At 52.2% G+C, this 15,280-nt stretch overlaps 3 protein-coding genes and 1 non-coding gene across 7 annotated transcripts; 2 read left to right on the forward strand and 2 right to left on the reverse strand.

Moving 5' to 3' along the window:
• Window positions 1–34: 34 nt before the first annotated feature.
• TRNAS-GCU (transfer RNA serine (anticodon GCU)) lies at window positions 35–116 on the forward strand. The gene has a single exon. It is a non-coding gene; the product is annotated as a tRNA-Ser (tRNA).
• Window positions 117–988: 872 nt separating this feature from the next.
• RPUSD2 (RNA pseudouridine synthase domain containing 2) lies at window positions 989–5,879 on the reverse strand. Its single transcript, XM_066187058.1, has 3 exons — window positions 5,119–5,879; window positions 4,645–4,941; window positions 989–3,700 (listed from the first exon to the last, which is right to left on the reverse strand). Exons 1-3 carry the CDS (start codon window positions 5,587–5,589, stop codon window positions 2,909–2,911), a joined length of 1,560 nt encoding a protein of 519 aa, XP_066043155.1. The 5' UTR covers window positions 5,590–5,879; the 3' UTR covers window positions 989–2,908.
• Window positions 5,880–5,969: 90 nt separating this feature from the next.
• Window positions 5,970–9,732, reverse strand: LOC136291944 (protein-L-isoaspartate(D-aspartate) O-methyltransferase-like). The gene is made up of 9 exons (XM_066187059.1): window positions 9,703–9,732; window positions 9,447–9,581; window positions 8,588–8,692; window positions 8,218–8,249; window positions 7,671–7,775; window positions 7,324–7,444; window positions 7,104–7,189; window positions 6,807–6,976; window positions 5,970–6,534 (listed from the first exon to the last, which is right to left on the reverse strand). The coding sequence occupies exons 2-9, from the start codon at window positions 9,559–9,561 to the stop codon at window positions 6,522–6,524; spliced, it is 747 nt and encodes a 248-aa protein (XP_066043156.1). The 5' UTR covers window positions 9,562–9,581; window positions 9,703–9,732; the 3' UTR covers window positions 5,970–6,521.
• Window positions 9,733–9,853: 121 nt separating this feature from the next.
• CCDC32 (coiled-coil domain containing 32) lies at window positions 9,854–14,557 on the forward strand. 4 transcript variants are annotated; one of them, XM_066187062.1, is made up of 4 exons: window positions 9,854–9,898; window positions 10,090–10,327; window positions 11,047–11,203; window positions 12,817–14,557. In XM_066187062.1, the coding sequence occupies exons 2-4, from the start codon at window positions 10,099–10,101 to the stop codon at window positions 12,953–12,955; spliced, it is 525 nt and encodes a 174-aa protein (XP_066043159.1). In that variant the 5' UTR covers window positions 9,854–9,898; window positions 10,090–10,098; the 3' UTR covers window positions 12,956–14,557. The 4 variants fall into 4 exon arrangements, with proteins under 4 accessions (XP_066043159.1, XP_066043161.1, XP_066043160.1 ...); XM_066187064.1 differs by having other exon boundaries at window positions 9,886–9,902; XM_066187063.1 differs by lacking the exon at window positions 9,854–9,898 and adding an exon at window positions 9,933–9,971.
• Window positions 14,558–15,280: the final 723 nt, after the last annotated feature.

The following is a 15,280-nucleotide window of genomic DNA, read 5'->3' on the forward strand; positions in this document are numbered from 1 at the left end:
TTCCTTATGGGCCCGATGAAGAAACAGTCGCTGTGACGAGGTGGCCGAGTGGTTAAGGCGATGGACTGCTAATCCATTGTGCTCTGCACGCGTGGGTTCGAATCCCATCCTCGTCGGACGGCAACTTTTTTTTTTTTCCTCAAACCAAATTTTTCTTTTTCCTCCTCTACACTTCCAAGGAGACCTCTCCCTCCCGCCTCTCTCTTCGGCCCTTATGGGGAGAAGGAAAAGCGGAGGTGGCGCCCGGGACATCCTGAGGGATTTAGGGTCACAAGACAGGAGAGTGTCCCAAAGATTCCTGGGGTCGCAGCCAGGAGGGAGTGTCATGAGAGATCTAGGAGTCACCCAGGATAGTGTCCCAAGGAATTTAGGGGTCACAGCCAGGACAGAGTGCCCCGAGGGATTGAAGGGCCTCACCCAGTCTCCAGCTTCCTGCGGATAGCCTGACTTCCCTCCTTCCCTCAGAACAGCGCTCTGCTGCCGAGCTGCCAGCTGTGACACTGGCAGCAAATCCCTTTTAATGTCAACCTCCCCTGGAATCCCAGCAAAACGTCCTATTACGGCTGCTTGGGTCCTTCGTGAAAGCTTGGAGTTACGGCAATTTAAAAAGCACAAATGAGCTTATTGACAAGATAGAGGAAAACTTTTCCTCTCTGCCTAAGCTATCCATGGTTCACTTATTTAAAAAAGAGTCTGGAATTAGAGGCCTGGAAGTAGAAGTTAATGAAACAGAGAGCTTCTGGGAAAGGGACACCTCCCACCTTTGCTGCGACGGCTCCGAGCCCTCCCTGCACACACTGCCAGAGTTCTAACTGTATTTAAATCCTTCTGGAAATCAGATCATACCAAATCCTGGGCAGAGAATGGCCAGATCACAACGGTGCAGCCTCACAAAAGGTTCCCAACCACAATGTACGGGTTAAAACACAACTGGACGAGAGTTACTGTGTGGAAGGTGAGTGTTTAGGGGCTAATTCCAGCCAGTCCTGCACAGGGAGAGGCCAAGGCACAGGGAATTTTGCCAGGAGGGTTTATTGGTATGGAAAAGTGCTTTAGCACAGTGAGATAGACATTCTCCTGACAAAGACACAATTATAGGACGGAAAAGATCTTCAAGGTCAAGTCCAAACCTAACTCAGCACTGTCAAGGCATGTTCAAGTAAAAGTGTACTAAAGAAAGGAATTCTTCCAGGACCTACATTTTGTATGGAAAACTTTATGCCCACAACCAGGCCCCAGCATTTACCTCAGAACAAATCTCAGATGGGAATTTATCACAGGGCATCTCCAAGAGCAACGTTTTCCCAGGTAACAAAACATCAAACACTCCTCTGACTTCATAAACTAAAATTAAATAAAATGCAATTAGAGGTAGGACCCTTGTCAAATAAATCCTAAATTTTCATCGTTCAAAGAATCTTGGAAACAGAAGCCCAGGGGTTTCTTTACCAGGAAATTAAAAGTTGCCAACTGCAGCCATTATTCCAGGAAAAGGGGGAAAAGCAGCGCTGAGCTCCAGTTCCTCATCAGGCCCTTTGGCCCCAGTCTCAGTCAGGAAAATCCCTGACAGAGCCTTTTTTTTTTTGTAACAGAAATTTCTTACCAAGAAACCTCCCAGCATAACTTGGGACACATCAAAGTCAAATTTAACTGTCATCCCTAAATCTACCCCCTTCCCCTGCATCCAAATCCAGTAACAGCTCCAGCCAGCCTTTTTTATACACTGAAGGTGCCCAAGTTCCATTTATTTCCATGAAATGTGTATTCTGATGCATCGAAAATTTGGATAATGCGGATTTTCAGCATCTCTCTAACTATCTGGAATTAAATTAGAATCACGAAACCATTGGCAGGATGTGGAACGGCAAAGCTCAAACTTGAGTGAATTTTTATGGAAATATTCAATGTCAGCTGGATGATCCAGCAGAGAAAGACATCGCTTGGCTCCTCTGGGCTACTGGAAGCAAGCAATGGTTTACTGTGATTTGGCAGCTATGTCCTGATCCTGGTGACATCATCAAGTGATTTCAGGTGGAAAGTACTGATTCCTGTGGGCTGGCCAACCTGAGATCTCCAAAATTAATATAAAAACCCTCCCAGAAGCCAAAAATCAACTGTGTAAACACTGATGAAAATAAGAACTATGGCGATATTTATCATTCGTAAAATTATTTTTTAAAAAGTCTTCTGCTTCATAAAACTGCTCTTGTTTTTCTTGAAAGCTGATTGTCACACTGAAGTGATATTAAAAAAATCTCTTCAAGACAAAATCTGGGGAACAGTACCTCCAAAACCAGACCCAATACCTGCACCCAGAATTACTAACTTAAGTAATTATTTGAACGAATACTGGTAATTTCAAAGGCAAGTGAATCTTGCTGACAAACAGCAGGCACAAAACAGATCACAGTGTTCCGGTTTCACCTCACAGTGTTCTCAGGAGTAATCTTGTAATTTTGAAATCAATCTGACAATAAAATACAGTAAAACCAGGGGGTTTTATGACACGACATCCAGCAGCTCTTACTGTAAGACACAGGAACACAGCAGGCTGGAAGAAAACTCAGTTTTTGACTTTTAGTGCATGCACTTCATTATCCATGTGGACAACTGATCCAGAATCCACTGAGGCGACGGCAAAGCTGCCCGTGCCGAGCAGAGTTCTGTCCTTGCTGCCCTCAAGTGCCGGTTCACTGAAGGGCAACACAGAACTCCTGTTTCAGCCTCGTTTCCCTGCTCATTTCTTCGCAGCACCCGTGGGAAGCGGGACAGTTCTCCAGCCCCACTGATCCCTCCCACCCCAGTTCAAGGCACGCTTTGTTCCCCTCAACCACAACGCAAAGCCCATCTTTGGTCTTTGCACGCCGCTGTCCCGGCAAGCAGTGTCCGCACGTGCCGGGTATCCCGGTCATTCCTCCCAGTCCTCCATGGCCCACTCGGGCATGCTGGAGCAGTACTCAAAGTCCGCGCCCTTGTAGCGCAGGGCGTGCAGGAACATCACCAGCTCCTTGGGAGATGGATCCCGCCTGCTCGTCCTGCACTCCACACACAAAGGGTCCTTCTCCTCCAAACCCTTCTCCCCCGTCCGCCCCTCCTGATTCCCACACAAACTGGGCTCTTTGTCTTTATCAAGCACCTCCAGGTTGACATCAGAGTTCAGTGGACAAGCTGCTACGTCATTCCTCTCGGGATCCTTCTCGTCCTCAGCAGGGCAGGAACTCCCATTTACAGGATCAGCCTCCGCAGACTTTGTGCCGTCACCCGAATTCCCACAGTCTTTACTTTCGCCACTGGAGTTCAAGTCCTCCTCCCCAATACCCAAGACCTCCAGGCTCTGTTTGGACCGATGCTCCTCTACCAGTGCCTTCAGGAGCTCCTCATCCGTCTTGCCGATCCTCCCGCCCTTGCCCCTGTCCGGGCCCCACGCCTCCATGTTGTAGATGGGATCGTTGACAATGGGGTGCCCCAGGAACTGCAGGTGGACGCGGATCTGGTGCGTGCGGCCCGTGCGGGGCAGGCACCTCACCACGCTGCTGCTGCCGTTGTAGCTGAGCCTCTGGAAGAGGGTTTGGCAGGGCTTCCCCTTGGGATCCACGCGGCACACGCCCACCTTGTAGGAGACCACCAGGATGGGCTCTTCGCAGACCACCTCGTGCTCTGGGAACTCCCCCACCACCCGGCAGACGTATTCCTTCTCCAGCTGCCGGGACACACAAGAGGAAGGCTCAGGAAACACAGTGGAAAACACACCCAAGCTCCAGCCTTGCTCCTCCTCCCTCTCCCCCCAATAAAATACATCCGAAGGTGACGTTTTATTACAACAGGAAAGGGAAAAAAATTAAATCAGCTACTCAAAGCTGAATTTCCCCTGACTTCTTCCCCAGCTACTCGGGAAATCAAGAACAGAAGGGCCTGGCCTATTTGCCTTGTATTAAATTCAGGAGCCACAGCCTCTGGCTTACAGCCCTGAAGTCAACCCTGGAAAAAGTTCTGCTTGGATCAAGAGACTCTGGAAAAACAGGAATTTTAAAGTATTGGACAGTAGACATATGTCCACTCCCAAATAAATCTCATCCCTAACTGGTTTGCATGATCCCAGCAAGTTTGCACACTCTTGTGGGACAATCCTTTATGGAAGAAGATCCCCTTCAACCCAATATTACTGAAATAATTTAAATTTCAGGAGATCACTTTCAACCTAAAATTACCAAAATCTATTAAAGCTTTAGGAGACCCTTTTCAATTAAAGATTACCAAGTCAAACCAAATTTATAGGAGATCCCTTTCAGTCCAGTATTACTAAGTTAAATTAAATTACCACAGCGAACTGAATTGTCAGGAGAACCCTTCCAATCTGGTATCAGCAAAAGCAGTTAAATTTTTAGAGTTTTCCATCTAATATTATCACGCTAGTACTACCAAATTCAGTTCAAGTTTTTAGGAGCCCCCTGACAATCCAGTATTACCAGACTCAATTTTTACTCTGTCTTTAGCCTGGCAGGGACGAGAAGCGCCAACAGTTAAGAACAGCAACAGAACCACGAGTTGTCTGGGGAAGTCGAGCTCATCTGGAGCCCAAACGTGGCTGACTCTGGAGCACATCTGCTCCAGGAGAGCGCGGCAGCAGCGGCTCCAAGCCCTCACCTGCCTCTGCCGGACCTGCTCGTCGATGCGCTTGGACACGGCCGCGGTCTTGGCGAACATGAGCACGCCCGAGGTCATGCGGTCCAGGCGGTGCAGGGTGTGCAGCTCCCGCAGGCCGTGCTCCTTGCCCAGGATGAAGATGACCGTGTTGTGCCGGAACCTGCCGCAGGGGTGCACGGGCAGGGACGAGGGCTTGTCCACCACCACCACCTCCTCATCCTCGGCCAGGATGCGGACGGGCTGCGCAGTGACCGGCGGCTCGTGCCGATGCACCGTGTTCCTGAGGAAGTCGTTGTTCTGGAAGGGATAACGGACCGTTAGCCTGCATCCGGCCTGCGCAACCACCCACACGGCCACGAGCAACAGGGCCCTGACACCGCGGGAGAAGAACCGAAGCCCCTTTCTCCTGGGACCCCGGGTGCAGGGTAATATGCCCCGATCCCCACGGGAGCGCGCACGCCGGGGCCCGCGCACCTTGAGCACGATGTCCAGGTCGCGCACGGGCTCCTCGTTGAGGCGCAGGCGGCCGGCGCGGGCGGCGGCGCGGTAATAGGCGAGGGGCTGCGCTCGGAACTCGGTGCCGAAGACGTGCAGGAGGCTGCGGCCCACCCAGCGCCCCTTGCAGTAGGTGCGGAAGTCGAAGTAGTAGGGGCGCACCTTGCGCAGGCCGCCCTCGAAGTAGTACGAGGTCTCGGCGAAGTGCTCGGCGCCGAAGCTCACGCCGGCGTTCAGCTTCCGCGGCGGCGGCACGTACCGCTCGCCGCCCGCCAGCCGCCGCTTCTTGGGGGCCGGCGCCGCCTCCTCCTTGCCGGCGGGGCCCGGCTCCTCCTGCCGGGCTCGGCTGGGGCCGGGGCCCGGCTCGGCCATGTCCCCGCGGGGCCGGACCCCGCTCCTCGCCGCGCGCACCCACGCCGGCCACACCGCGCGCCGCACGCCGTGACGCATCGCGCTGCGCCGGGCGGCGCGGCCAATCAGCGCGGGCCGGCGCCGCCAGGCCACGCCCCCGGCGCCCCCGTCCCGTTCGCGCCGAGTCGTGAGGGCGCGGGAGGAGGCGGAGGCGACGGAGGAGTGAGCGCGCCTTTATTTATTCACCTCGCTGCAGTTTCCCCACTCAGAACTGCTCCACAAATGACCCTCGAGCCTCACCGCAGCCCGCCTGCCCCATGCGAGCCTCCTCAGCCACCGCCTGCGGGAGGGACACGTCAGGGAAAAGCCGAAACGTGGGCGGTTTTGCCGAAACGTGAGCGGTTTTTTGTGACTCCCACCATCAGAAAAGCCAAGAAATGAACATTTCTCATAATCTCAAAGAGGGAGGAGTCCAGAAATGAGCATTTTTCAAACTAACAGAAAAAAAAACAGCCCTCCAAAAAAACGAGCATTTTTCATAACCTCCAAATCCAGTGTTGCTGCCTGTGATTAAATTAGTTGGTGCAGGCAGGAAGAGAACACGCTCCCATATTTAAAAACATTGACAAATCAGGGTACATTGCTGCTCCAAGACACTAATTGCGACTTATTTTCGCCAAGCATTAGGCAGAGTAGTCGACATTAAAGTGGTTTTAGTGAAGCTTTAAGTATTCCTGTCAGCTTTCAGAATTTTCTGTGAACTGATGTTATCTAGAGTTTATCGGAGAGGATAGCTGGAGTTGTCTGGATCCGCTCTCTGGAAGCTGCCACGGCCTCCAGGAGCCTCCCCTGGTCCTGTCCCTGTTCTCCATCCCTCCAGAACGAGCTCCTCTGAAGCAGAACTTCCCTTTATCCACTGATGAAATTTCCATTAAAAAGCAAAACCATACCGACCATCTACAGGCCTAAGTGATGACTTAGTCACCTCTCATGAGCTTTCTGAGGTGCCTTTAGAGATATCCATCCACGTGTCAGAGGTCATCCCTGAGGCAAAGGAAAACCAACAGTTACTACTCCCTCTGTTCTATGCCAGCATCATGTGGAATTTAAAAACGCACACAGGCTTCAGAAAAAGAGAAAATTAAACTCTGCAAGCTCTATCAAACAGAAGATACCCCCTGCTTTGCCAAGCTGTTCTCTCCTTTTTTTTTTTTCCCCACAAATCTGCCAGGAATCCAGGACTCGGTCAGCAAAGCCAAGGAAAGCGAGCTCAGAGGGAGAGGAAGGAGAGTTCCTCAGGGAAGAGCAGATTTTACCGAGGCCACTGCTTTTCCTTGTCTGTGAGAGGGACGTAGATGACGCCCATGAGCTGTGTCTCGACGATGTGCCCGTCGCTGGTCTTGTCGTACTGCATCAGCACCTGGTTGGCGCCCTCGGGCCCCACGGGCACGATCAGCCGCCCGCCCGGCTTCAGCTCCTTCAGCAGCTGCAGCACGGAGAGATCCCGGTCAGCAGAGGCAGAAACACCCACGCAGACAATTGTGAAGGTCAGGAGAGAAGTTTCCAGTGGTTCCTTTATCTTCTCCGGGGACACCCAGCACGGCCACTCTTACCTCCTTGGGGACGGTGGCTGCGGCCGCTCCCACGTGGATGGCATCGTAAGGAGCCTCCTCGGGGTATCCCTGCCTGCCGTCTCCAACTGCGGAGAGAAAACACGCAGGGAAGCAGCAGGGAAGGCTTTGGTTGTCGGAACAACTCGAAGCATCAACACAAACTGGAAGGACTTCGAGGAGCAGAGCCAAGGGAAAAACCCTGGGACTGCAGGGGGCTCACCCACAAGCTTCACGCGGCCGGAGCTGAGCAGCGTCGGATCATCCTCTTGGACGTTCCGGATGGATTCGTGCACCAGCTCCTTGATGTGCTCCACACCCACAGCTTTTCCCGTCGGGCCAATCTGGAAAGAACGTCAGTCAAACACCTGATGCCTCCCGTGCGGAAGAGACAGGGCAAGTTTCAGTGGGAACTGGGGAATTTCCGGGAAGAAATTCCATAGCAGAGGTTCTGAAGAGGAGGTGCAAGCACTGTGCCCCTTCCTTCACTTTAAGGCCGCGTAGTCCCAGTTCTATCAGCTAATTAAGGGATGTGCTCCCCAGGCTGGGAATGGAGTGCCATGAGCTCACCATCCTGGCGAAGCACGCGGTGAGGTATCCGCTCCCAGATCCCACATCCAGCGCCTTGGCACCTTCCACCAGCTGATCCTTGAGCAGCTCCAGCGCGTGGGCATGCTGCAGGGACACCCAGGACAAGGAGGTGGGAAACTTCCCGGGGCTAGTCTCCTCTTCCAATAATTTTTCTTGTTTTCTGGTTTAATCACAGCACACCCAGCCTCATGCCTGCCACTTCCAGAGCAAAACTCAAGTGTCAGACCTGGGAGATCTTTTGCAGGACATCATTTAGGTGGAGGCTCAGGAATCAGATGTGAAACAGCAGGAAAAAAGGTCTCATGCAAAAAAGGGACAACATGGAATTCCCATCTAAGCACACTTTTAAAGCAACTCAAATAGTATAGGGGAAATTCCTCTTAAAAAGGAAAATCCCTAAAGAAACAACCAGGATAATCGTGTCCATGGGATGTTTCAGTTTTCTACCCAAAGAAAAATTTAAATATAAAAAAAGAAATAAACAATTCCCTCCATTTCTGTTGGAAGTGAGGAGTTTTCACCTTACCATGTGCGGGGCACTGATCGTAGCCTTGTAGCCTAAAAGGAAACGGGTGACACGAGTTACTTGATAAGGAATAAAATTCCCAGTGGGAGCAGTTCTTAATGCTCCCCCACCTTCCCCTAAACACAGGAGAACACTTGTCTCCTTTCACAGAATCACAGGATAATTTGGGTTGGAAGGGACCTTAAAGCTCATCCAGTCCCAGTGCCTGCCATGGGCAGGGACACCTTCCCTTGGACCAGGTTGCTCCAAGGCCCATCCAACCTGGCCTTGGACACTTCCAGAGATAGGGATTCCACAACTGGCCCACGGGGCACCTGCCAGGGCACCTTGTGCCCTGCTGACAGCAGACGTTTTGACAGAGGTGACTCACCAATGGATTGAGGAGAATCCATGTATGGGAAATACTTGATGTAGTGACCTCTGTCTGTAGCCAACAGCACATCGAAGACTCGCTGAGACTTAATGATCCCTTTTTCTGGGACAGAAAGAAAAGAGGGACAGGCAGGACTGAAATCCTTGGCATTCCAGCAGGAAGAGACTTGAAAGGGGAAGCACACTCCAGGGAGTTTGTGGAACTGGGGGAATGAATGAGGGATCTGAGAGAGACAGCAAGCCAAACGCTGATGGAAGGACATCCTTTCCCATTCCCGCCAGGGGCCCAGCCACCAGCCCATCTCCAGAGGGTGCCCACCTGCACCCACACCACCTCTGGCACTGCCAGGTGTAACGGGAGGGAAACGGAGACTCCGGTTCAGGTTTCAGCAGTGAACTCAAGGGCCACGACTGCAGAGACATCCAACACCCCTTCACATCTTTCTGCGGGAATTCTGGGGGAGTTTATAGTTATTTTCATGTGTGTCCCAGCCCGCTGTCCTGAGCGGAGCGGGAGCACCGGGCACCATTCCAGCCCCGGGCAGAGCTGGAGGCACAGCATGGATGTCCGGGACACCCCCGGGCTCGGAACACCGAGCTGCAGCGCTTTAAAGGGCGCCACACACTTCCAGAGGCAGGGAAGGAAGGTGTGGAGAGGCTTTCCTGCCCCCTCTGGCATAACACCTTGTTTCCAACTATAAATAGAACGAGTTCAGGCTGGGGCAAACGCCGAAATTCAGGAACGTTAACCCCGACCCTTCCGAGCGAGCGGTGTCGCACGGCGTGACACCAAATATCCGCAGACGGACATGAAATTTCCGTACACTGACACCCCCAGGGACGCGGCCGGGACTCACTGTAGAGGTTGTTGACCAGCTCCGCGTGCGTTTTGCCGCTGGATGCCCAGGCCATGGTCCTGGCGAAGAGCAGCCCCATGAGTGCCAGCGCGGCGCCGGACGGCAGCCGGCTCATCCCACGGACACGGCAGCGGCCTGCGGAGAGAGGGGGTTCAGGGGCACGCCAGAGCTCCCCGCGTCCCGCCGAAACACATCCCGCCCTCCCGAAGCCACGGCGAAGCGTGACAGCGGCTCAAGGATGTCACACCGCACTCGCCTGCGCCGCCCGGGACAACTTCCGCCCTCCGCCAACATGGCGGCGCGGCGGCGTCAGCGCCCCCCGCCCCGCGGACCAATGGGCGCTCTCGCTCCGCGGGCGGCGGCGGCGATTGGTGGGCGCCGGCGGCGCTGATTGGCCGGGCCGGGGCCGGGGCGGCGGGGCCGGAGCCGCCGCGGTGCCCGGAGCGCGGGCGGTGGGTGCGGGCCCGGGGCGGCCCCTCGGGCGGCCGCGGGGACGGCGCTCCCGGGGGGCGGCCGGGCGTCCCGGTGGGATGAGAATTCCCCGGAATGTCCGCTGGCGTGGCTTGGGCAGAGGGAGGGGAGGTGGCGGAGGCCTGGGCGGGCGGGTCGGCTCGGTGCTCACCGTTTGTTCCCCCCATGCCAGGATCCCACGATGAGGATGATCGAGAGCGTGGACTCGGTGGTGACCAGGTCCAGCGAGGACCTCTGGGCTGAGATCTGCTCCTGTCTGCCCCATCCCGAGCACAAGGACGCCGGCGATGCGTTCACAGACTCCTTCATGGATTCCTACGCCGAGGGCAGCGGATCGGGCGGCTCTTCCCGGCCTGCCCTGAAGCCCTGGGCCCCCCTGAACGACTCGGAGGTGTACTTGGCGTCCCTGGGTGAGTGTCTCCCGCTGCTGAGGTGCCTGGTGACAGCTCTGTTTGCGGGGTGCCAGTGCTGTGGGCAGAAAGTCTCCCGGATATTTAACACACGATCTGACTCGTTTTCTTCAAGTGCAGCAGTGGAAAGCTGAAGCTCGGTCAGAGCTTCTGCATCTCTGCCACAGGAGGGAACTTATTATCAAGTAGAAGCTGAAAAAATGGGTTCTAACCCTCCACAATAAGTGGGAGGCTGCACACAGCAACGGAGCAGGTGGCAGGAGTGGCTTTTAAAGCTTTTATTTCTGCCAGAACTTTCATCGTGCCTTTGTCGCTGTTTCACAGCGCACCAAGTAGTGCAATGAGAGTGATTTGTATTCCAATTTGCATGGAAATTGTGGGAACTCAGTGCCTGCGAGATCCGTGCCCTCCTGTGTGATTTCATGGAAGCTGAGCAGTAAGTGTGAAAGTTATTAAAACCCCAAATGGGCAGAGTTGGCTGATTGCACAAACCTTATTTCCTTCAGAAGCATCACCTGAAAAAAACATTATCCTATGTATAAATAGGAAAGAGAGCCACGCGGGCTTGAAATACAGGGGGGAAATTACTTTTAAAATAAAACATGGTCCTGAAAAGTTAATTTAACTTGCTTTTTGATACTGAAGTCCAGATCCTTCTCTCCTGCCAGAAAAAAACCAACCCATAACCAAGATAACACAATCCCCTGTTCTCCTCACAGAGAGAAGACTGATGAGGATCAAAGGCCTGTCCCAGGAGGTGACCTCCAAGGACATGCTGCGCACGCTGTCCCAGGCCAAGAAGGAATGCTGGGACAGGTTCCTGCAGGAGAAGTTTGAGGCGGAATGTTACGTTGAGGGCCACGATGCTGACGAGAGGTAACCAGCCAGTCGGTGGGAAGGGCTCACCACTTACCTCTTAAAAACTAGAAGAAGCTTTTGTCAGGACATGACAGGGAAATACCCTCTCTCTGCAGCTCGGAGAGGCTGCCACGGGATTCCTGCAGCGTTTTGGGAATGCCCATTGGGGCTGTGCTAGAGGGAACACAGAGCACGTAGGGTTTGAGCTTCCAGTGCTCCTTTCTGATCTTTGCACCCCTCAGACTGCATGGAAGCAGCTCAATGATTTCCCTCCTCACACGTGGGGTAGGGAAGGAAGGGAGCAGAGGAGGGAATGTCCAGTGTGTCCCAGATGGGGATTTGGGGTTGGTGCCAGGCCTGGGATGAGATTTCCCTTCCCTGCCTCTCTTACAGTGCTCCTGCTCTCTCCCCCATTGCCCTCTCCCAGATGATGTCAGAAGTCAGATGGGAGCCCTTTTCCTAAGCAATCTCCCATTCCCAATCACATGGAACGCTCTCCAAATTCCTCATTTCTCAGCTGACATTTTCCATGATTGCTTCTGGATGACAAGAAGATTATTTTTCTCCCTTGAAGAAAATCTGCTTAAGCCAGAACTATGAAAAGTAATCCCTGTTTATAAGGAGGTCTCAGATGGTTTCTTTGGTCCCCAGTTAACTTCAACGTGATTTATATTTTAAACCAAGCTTTTATGTGCTCTTTCTACTGTTTTTAAAGGGTGAGGATATTATCCAGGAAAGAATTTCAGTCCCCAGATCCTGACTGTGAAGTTAGAGGTCACTCGTGAACGGTGCTGAAGTTTTGAGTCTTACCCACCAACGTCATTAAACAAGCCTTAACTTTGAGGTGCACCGAATTATGATGTTAGACTGTTAGGGTTATATAGGTTTTTTAACCTTCCGGTGCTATTAATGCTCACACATTTTGAGATATTCTTCCTGCTTTGGTTTTGTTCCCTTCCCCCCCCCCCCCATATTTTCTGATCTTCTTTGCTAAGAGGCAGTCAGGGGTTTGGTCTGTTTGAAGAAGAGGTTTTTTACTTCCAGCCCAGAAAGCTGGAAACTCCTGGAAACATTGTTTGGTTTGGGTTGGAAGGGACCTTAAGGCCCATCCAGTTCCACTCACCTGCCCTGGGCAGGAACACCTTCCACTATCCCGGGTTGCTCCGAGCCCCATCCAGCCTGGCTTTGAACATTTCCAGCTTCTGTGGGCAACCTGTGCCAGGGCCTCAGCACCCTCCCAGGGAAGAAATGCTTCCCAATATCCCATCTAAACCCGCCCTCTGTCTGATTGAGTTGGAGTCTTGGGCTACAGAGACAGAGGAGAACTTCAGGTGTGTAAAGGCTGAAAGGGATCCTGTGCAGGTCCTTTACACTGGGAGACATCAGAGCATGAAACGTGTTCTAACCACAGGTTAAAGGGCCCAGCTGCAGGGAACGGCTTTGTGGGATGACAGATTCTGCTTGTCCCCCTTTCACAAGGATCCATCCCACGCCAGACCTCACCTGTGGCGACGGGAACACCTGCGGAGGAGCAGGAGATGCCTGTGGAGGCTTTTCCTGTCCCTTCCCATGTGTGTTCCTGGGTGGCTCTGTCAGTGGCTGGCCTCACGGTGTCCCTTTGCTGTCCCCAGCACGCTGGAGCACCTGAAGCGCTGGCTGCAGCCTGACAAAGTGGCCATCAGCTCCGAGGAGGTGCAGTGCCTCATCCCGCCGGAATCGCAGCCGGAGAAGCCGGAGGCCGAGGAGGAGCCTCCGGCTGCGGAGCAGTGAGAGCCCCCAGCTGTGCCCGGGGCTGCCTCTTGACCCAGCCCCCTGGAAGATGTGCCCAGCCATAGGATAACAGGAAGGGGCGGGGGGGTGGCACAGAGCAAATGGTCGGTAATTGAAAAGGTAATTTTTACAAGAAAGAACCCCCAACACACCAATTCCAGCTCTGGAGCTCCGCAGACAGCGACTGGCACTGGCGGGGGCAAGAGGGAACACCTGTGACACGGCTGAGCCAAAACCTCACGGTGATCTTCTCCAGCCTGCAGCCACTCCATCATTCCAGCTTGGATATGGATTGTTTGGAATCCACCAGGAGACACATTCGACAACAGCAACAACAAAAGCAGTTGTTGAGAAGCACCAGAAAACATCACGGTCTAGAACAGAGCAGAGAAACCACTGAATCACTTTATTCCTGTCTTTTACCTTTTCATTACTCAGTTGGGCATTTTTTTCCCTCTCCTGCCAAATCCATTTTGATGTTTTCTCCAGATCTTCACTGTTTCAGTCTGACTTGGCCCCAGGCTGTGCCAGGAAGGAGACAGATATTTCTCACCTCTGTGAATTTGGGGCCCTGAAGGAAGCTCTCACTGCTGTCAATAAGTTGATGGTGTCATTGGCGTTGTAGCTATTTCACATTCCTCTCTGTAATGTACCCCCTAATATCCCACCTTATTGCCCAAACTCTCTATTATCGACTGTAGGGGGGAGTATTTTTCCTCTTGCTGGTCATTTTGTACCTGTTCTTTATTCCTTCAGCCTCTTCAGAAAAAGATCAGATGAGGTTCTGTATTGGGAAACCAAGAGGGGTAGCCAGGGAGGCTAAAAACAACTTGTTTTCATCGCAGAATTGCATAGAATTCTCTGACTTGAAATATATTTAGTATTTAATTGTTTCTTTCACCTCGATTAACTCTGCAAAGGGTTATTCCCTTTGACTAATCCAAGAATCTGTGGTGTTGTGCAGATTTTTCACGGATCTGTGTGTTCTGCCTCGGCACTAACACTGGGGGTCGGTAGAGGGAAGCAGCACAGTCTGTCGGAGCTCCTTAGGGGAAATTGTGGCTCTAGGAGTTAATCCACACCGGATTCATACCGTGTTCATTTATGGATCTGTTTGGAAATGCTTTTTTCGGAGTAAATTCTTGCTGGAGCCTCCCAGTTTCCTGTCTCTGTACCCAAACAGAGGCACTGCTCTCTCAGTCACAGCATCACAACTCCTAGGTTGTTCCCACCATCAGCTTTCCCGGTGTAACTTCCCACCCCGCGCTCCCCTCCCAAAAAAAAGTCCTGCTCAGAATTCTCCAGTCAAACAATCCCTTGTTTTTTTAAACCTTGAGAACTGGGGCGAATCATCTGAGTGCCCCCGATGCACAACTCGCAAGCCTTGTGTCTTCAATGTCCCTTTCAATTTATCCTTTAACTGTCCTTTATTATATTAAGTCTGTGTCCTTGTGCAGATCTCTCTCACCTGATGTAACAAAGCTGTGACAAAGGTGCAGAGCTCTTGAGCTCTTCCCAGAAATGGTTTGTGCAGAGAGAGAAAGCAGCAATTTCTCTGTCCCCTGCCTATTTCCCAGTCAATAAAATTCTTACGGGCAGCAAGCACTGTGAGGATGTTTTATATTATCTTATCTGTTCTTAAACATTTTTGAGGAAGAAATGGACCCAAAAGAACTGTGCTGAAATAATCCCACAGCCACATCACCAAGCGTTTCTTTTGGACAAGGGACCTGAGGGAACAGCTCTTACCATTTCACTTGTAAAAATAATTACCATTCCAAGATTCTCGGACCTGCTCTCTGGAAACGTGGGGCAAAAGAAAATCCAACTGATCATTGCAAAGGTTGAGCAGCAATTTCCTTAAATTAATCCTTTATTCAGAGTTAACTTTTTTCCCCCTCCCATATATAACAAATACAGTTACATCAATATATATAATTAAATTATAACTGAGAGCACAGACGTGGGGTGGGTCTGTACTTAAATCACCATTGAAAAAAACCCTTTAAAACTTAATTACAGAATCGCTGCTTGGACACATCACACTCCTGTTCTTTACAAAATCAGTTTCAGTGTCGCTGCACTCGGTGATGCCACACGTGATTTGAGTAGCAAGGGCTTGACCTCCCAATACTGGGGTTTATTTTGGGGAAAAAACAAGCTGCTGAGCTCCTCTGCACCGAACAAACTCTTGCTAGTAAAAGCAGCAGCCTCACTAGGGGTGGTTTTTGCATCTACAGTAACACCAGTCTTATGGAAATAAGTCCATATGTGTGGAAATAACTCCCGCAGAGGGAGAATTGTTGAGGCTGGAAAAACCCTCTG

This window comes from Chamaea fasciata, unplaced genomic scaffold (genome assembly GCF_029207755.1).
Source record: "Chamaea fasciata isolate MVZ Bird 193981 ecotype frontalis unplaced genomic scaffold, bChaFas1.0.hap1 SCAF_7, whole genome shotgun sequence".
NCBI classification, from domain to species: Eukaryota; Metazoa; Chordata; class Aves; order Passeriformes; family Sylviidae; genus Chamaea; species Chamaea fasciata.